Here is a 5,596-nt window from a genome sequence, read left to right as displayed (position 1 = left end):
TTAATGTTGGAGGCTCTGCTTTAGCAGTATTTGCATGGGGAAGAACAAAACATCTATGTCAATATGCTCATATGACACAAGGTTCCCTCACAATTCCTTCCACAAAGAAATTAATCCAATCACCCATTGTTAGCTGGGTTCTGATTTCCAGCTCTCTGTAAACCAGTAGTTTTTAGGGGTAGCTGTACCACAGCTGAACTCTGGGTGCCATAACCAACTCAAGCTGCAGTTTCTGCATGCCATCACTTTACTACCTTTTTGTCTCTCGACTTTATTTGAGAGTTGTATGAATTCTTAAAACAAGGGGCTATCTTCTACAGGTGCAATTCAGTACAATAGGGTGCAACACAAAAAGGGTGAAGAAACAAAGTTTTCAGTCACATCAGTTGCCCAACAATGATTTATGCATTACTAATTTCCTTTAGTATCATGAGAGGACATTAGTTGGTTTCCCTAAATTTCCACCTGGCAACAGCAATAAAAAGGCCTAATCATAAAGCTCACTTTCTTTTCTTGGATGAGTTTCAGTTTCTATTCTTCCTGATCACTGCAGTAGTTTCATTTTCATTTCTTCACTGTTAGCCAGAAAGTATATAAAAAGACTGGCCATGAAGTGAGCACTAAGCTTTGCAGTGCTTCAGTGGACTTCTCACCACCAGACAGCAAAAATGGCTGACAAGAATGTCCACAACGCTGGCTTCACTCCTTCTGGGATCTCAAAAGGATCGATTGCTTCATCAATGATGTCCCATGAAGCGAAAGCGTCTGGGGGAGGTGTGAGATCTGGAGGCCCCACTTCTACTCTCCAGGAAATGGGTATGAGAAGTTCTGTCTGTGTGTGTGTTTTGTGGTTCAGTGCATATGACCAAACAATTTTTTTCTCCTAGAAAACAAACTTGCCGAATAATCTCTCCTACATTCCTGCACTGCACTGGAAACATAACATTCCTATATTTAACTGTGTGTTATGAGTGGGATGCTATTAAGGGTGTTTTCTGTGTACTCACATATGCATGAATGAACGCATACACATGTGGTATTCATGAGGTTTTGGACAGCGTTTATTTGAAGTTTGTGCTCTCTCTTCATTCTGCCAGGAATCATCAATAATGTGGAGAGTCATGGTAGCAATAGCAATAGCAATGATGCACTTATGCAAGAACATGATCTGTTTACCTATATTTCATATAAATTATCAGATTTTCCTTGTTCTTTAATCCCACACATCCATACAGGGAGAACTTGTAAAACCTTATGCAAATGCTATAGCAGAGGGAAATTAGCTGCAGTCCAAGAGTTGAATTCACAAAGGGACTTGTATATGCATCCTTGACAGCATATATCTAAGTACTAAAATAAGGCATAGCTGCCTTTCACATGAGCTAACTCTGCAGGTGTTTGCTGTTCTGTTGCTTGCACAGAGCAGCCCCCGACCAGATGACTCTTAGCAGCTTGGCCCTTGTTTAACCCCAGATCCAGTGGGATTCATGCACAAGGTGTTCTTCCTGCCAGACCTGCCTTTGTGACCTGATTCAGCAGGCATCCTCTAAACAGGCATGACTCCACAGAGCAGAGTGTCCTGTACAATTCTGCTTTACCTAGCAGCATAATAATTAACTCTCTGATCTCGGGTAAAGGCTTCGAAACCCTTTCTGCCCTAGGAGTCTCGGACCCACATGTCCTGTGCGTCAGAATTGTGCTAACTAGCAGACTGATTAGAGATGGGAATCTCTGCCATATTCGACAACCAATGGTACTTTCCATAATAAGCAGGTAGAAATCTCCTGAAGGATGGAGTTAAACATGACTCCTCCTGCCATAAAATTGGTGCTTGGCCAAATGAGCTGGCCAGGGTCCAGATTTGGGGCATCTTTTAATGGTAAAAAATGTGATAAACTTGATTGAGGGGAAGTAAGCTGTTTTTTTTCTGTAAGATATGATTTACATTGCTACCAATATTATTCATAGCATGAGACCTCCTAGACAGTGAGGGAATAAGTGATATAAGAGTCATTTAGAGACATACTGCATATGACTCCTGGGAGGCATTTTTTAATTTTTACTTTGTATGATCTGATCAGTGAGTTTCGGTTGCTGAATGCAGGGTTTATTGAATATTCAGCAGAAAAGAGCTTAAGGGATGACAGCAGCTGAGGGACAGAATATGAGAGAGAGTCAGCAGAGGAGGAGGACAGAGAGAGTAAAGAGCATGCTTCCTTAGCAGCAGAAATCCTGGTATGGAGAGATGCCAGTTACTCACTCTAGTCCAGTTACTCTAGTCATATTCTAGAGTTAGCTGCACAAACTTGCCTTCGGTTACAGATAAGGGTGGTACAGCAGTTCTCAGCACACTCATAACCAGAGGCAAACTCTTCAGTGGTGATGCCCTATGGAGAATGTGAAGTTGTTGTTTCTAAACTAAAAGACGGAAGACTTGATAAGAGAGAAAAGCAGTGCCTAGTTTTATTCTTGCAACGTCTGTATTAACCACAGACTTTTATGAAAACCACCATTTTGGTGAAGGGAAATCTGCATGACTCAAGGAAACCTTAGCTATGCCAACAGGAGATGCTCCAAAAGAGCTTTTATCCATGTGGAAAATGCTAGCTCTGTAACATTGCCAAGACAGGTGTGAGCTTTGGCTCCCTGCAGCAGGAGAGCTTGCCACACATTCTTTGCCTGATTGAGAGCTAAAAGGGCCTGATTTCATTTCCGCAGGTGCTCACTGAAATCTCTCCAAACACATCTTCTTAACCTTTTCATTCAGACTGTAACCCTTCCTCCCCCCCAGAACAAACATGCTCGAAGGAGCGGCTGATTCTTCAGCAGGGCATGAGTATTGTTCAGTATCACTTTACAGAAGATGTTATAACAAGCTCATCACCAAAATATTTGAGCATCCTCCAGGAATACTTTAAGCATTATCACTAACATTTGTGATCACTAATACTTTACTCCTCTCCCAAGAGAAGAAGAGTTTGCAATGGAATATTTTGCTTGGGGCTTATTTATACTGAGATGAAGATATGCATATAAATTGGCCACTGGCTACTACAGCTTATGGTGTTTGAATTTTACAGATATCTAGTACAGGTTTATGCTAGTGAAAGTGAAGTGAAAGGAACATGTCTGTCACCTGGAACAGCAAGTGGTGAGGTCTGCAACAATCCTTAGTTTCTGCAGGATTTTGTTCCACAGTCCTCAGGCAGCTCCTCAGAAAAGTGCAATTTCAGCAGAGGCAAACTGTTCTGAAGCTGTTCTGGAGATCCAGGTTTATCAAAAACAGTCTCTGCAAGAGTCGTAGATTTTCTTTGTGTTCTGGGAGCATCCACAAAAGCACAGAGAATGTCCTTTCCCCAAGGTGGCAGCTAAAATGCAGTATATTGACAGAACAAGTCAAGTAGTGAGCAGTCACCCTGTCTTTTGATATGTTTGGTAGCCTTGAACTTTTCTAAAATATAGTACTTTATAATTATCGTGTAAGGTTCCTTCCTTGTTTTGTCAGTAGCATCTCCTTTGTACCTGTTCTAGGTGCCAGAGGTACAACCCATACATCAGGTTATACCAGCGATGGGATCTCTGGGGGGACCTTGGCCTCTGAAAGGATGTCCCAGGAGGCCAGATCTCATGGAGGTGAAACTCCCAGAGGCAGTACAACTTCCGCTGTCCAGTCCATCTGTAAGTGAGAGTCTTCCTGATAAAGATGAATTAACAAATGACTTCTGAGAAGTCAGCAGTATTTAAGCTGAAGTGTACATTTACTAAATGAAGGGATGTAAATAAGAGAAGTGGCTGCTTTGCAGCTGAAGGAACGTTTCTCCTGCTTATTGCTTTAAAGTTGGTGGGAAGGTGAAACTGGGGAATTAGTGGAAATAACTATGCCACAAAGGTGCAAAGGTATGAGTGGACAGCAGAGACAGAAATCTGAAACATATAGTGACAGAAAAAAAGCGCCCAAAATTCTCCTCATCACCCTGCCAGGTATGAGGGAACCTACTCTATATGTGAATGCATCAGTAAAGAAGCCAATTGTGGTAGTAGGATTATATGGGATAAGGAAGAGAACTGGAGACAGGATTGAAGTTCTCAACTTCATAAAGCATCTTCCTAAGCATAACACAGACCCTTGATTTCTGAACAGGGAACATTTTTAACCAAAGCCTATATAGTCTGTATGTTTCCCTGTACTGCAACATTGCTTTAAATTGTTCTCACATGTCTCCCTGTATTTATCCTAGCGATGGGTGGAAAAGGAGGAAGACGCTGAATAGAAGAACATCAGTCCGGAAATAACCTCTCCAAGCAGTTCATCCTTTACCAATAGCTTGGACAACTTCTCCCCTTCTTTTCTCTCCCCATGACATGAAAGGCAAAGCCTCTTAAATGTGTAAAAATTAGGTTTCTGTAAAGTGATGGATTCTTGCATTAAATTCCTGGGGACAGATATGAGAGTTCTTCCTTGATTAAATGAACATTAAAGGAACATGAGGTTCCTTCCTTGATTAAAGCATCTTCTGAAGCACAGGCACATACAAACCAGTGGAAACTAAAGTACTTTGGACTGCAAGGCTGTCTTAGGAAAATCCTGGCTTTAGCAACATTTGAGTCTCCCAATACAGGCAGCTTGCTTTGTTTATTTTACAAAAAGTCATCACAGTGCAAAAGTCGCCCTGTTGTAAGAGAGAAGCAAAGAAACACTTGTAAGGGACATGCAGCAGTTCCATTTAGATCTGCTTCTAACAGGCTATCAAATTAAAACATAATAAAACTTAATTATATATTATATAAAATAAATCATATTAAAACTTAATAAAACATACACATAAGCAAATGAGGACAGGTCCCAAGAAATTTCATGCCTTATAGATGCAGTTGATATTAGTATCCCTCTGGGGTTTCTAAGGTCCCTTTCACAACACTTTCAAGACTGTTTGCTGAGAGGTCTCAGCTTTGTCCCAGTCAGACTGAAACTGTGCCTGTAAACTTATGATACCTGAGAGCAGATAGGGAAGAGACCTCCTTTTCTATGTCACTGTTGAGGCTTTTTCCTGTTCCCCATGCCTGACTCCTTTCTTTCATATGTACTCATACAATGATGTTTCCTCAAATACACATAACATTGTCTGTTCCCTACACAAATTCCTATATGCATACTACTCCACACTTTCATATTCCTTCTGTCTTTCTGGCTCCTCATCCTCCCTGTCCTATAACCTTCCCACCTCTGTTATTCTAACAAAATCACAAAGTGCAGTTTCTCCTTCCCTCTCCCCACCTCAAGACGGAGGGAAAGAATCTCACACCTTCAGGTCAGAAGTCAAGAGGCGCTGGATTTGTGGTGCTGCAATCAGTGATTTTCTCCAGCTACTTCTGTCACTCTCCTTGAGCACTCTCATCTCAGCTGCATCTCTCCAGAGCTAGAAAATGCATTTGTATCCATGCACCTTATGCTCAGACACAGTCTTCTCCCTGCTTCCTAGGCATCTTCCTGAATGGACATGCAGGGTCTGTGCTTGCCTCCAGTTGTAGCAAATTTAAATTTTATTATTTGATGAGGGGAGGAATGCTAGCAGGTAGGAGAGACTGATGAAGAGGG

The 5,596-nt window shown here is 41.6% G+C and overlaps 1 protein-coding gene across 1 annotated transcript; it reads left to right on the top strand.

The window, feature by feature from the left end:
• The first annotated feature begins 551 nt into the window (after positions 1-551).
• LOC114058966 (interferon alpha-inducible protein 27-like protein 2) lies at positions 552-4,587 on the top strand. Its single transcript, XM_027886889.1, has 4 exons — positions 552-816; positions 3,532-3,678; positions 4,239-4,451; positions 4,490-4,587. Exons 1-3 carry the CDS (start codon positions 669-671, stop codon positions 4,265-4,267), a joined length of 324 nt encoding a protein of 107 aa, XP_027742690.1. The 5' UTR covers positions 552-668; the 3' UTR covers positions 4,268-4,451; positions 4,490-4,587.
• Positions 4,588-5,596: the final 1,009 nt, after the last annotated feature.

This window comes from Empidonax traillii, unplaced genomic scaffold, assembly GCF_003031625.1.
Source record: "Empidonax traillii isolate 1590-97213 ecotype Southwest subspecies unplaced genomic scaffold, ASM303162v1 scaffold196:size3368384, whole genome shotgun sequence".
NCBI classification, from domain to species: domain Eukaryota; kingdom Metazoa; phylum Chordata; class Aves; order Passeriformes; family Tyrannidae; genus Empidonax; species Empidonax traillii.
Note: the sequence above shows the minus strand (reverse complement) of the source record. Positions and strands in the feature narration are given on the sequence as shown.

Coding starts and splice junctions, on each gene's coding strand:
- LOC114058966 (XM_027886889.1), top strand. CDS start 669: ATGGCTGACAAGAATGTCCACAACGCTGGCTTCACTCCTTCTGGGATC. Junction 817..3,531: donor TTCTACTCTCCAGGAAATGG/GTATGAGAAGTT, acceptor TACCTGTTCTAG/GTGCCAGAGGTACAACCCAT. Junction 3,679..4,238: donor TTCCGCTGTCCAGTCCATCT/GTAAGTGAGAGT, acceptor TATTTATCCTAG/CGATGGGTGGAAAAGGAGGA.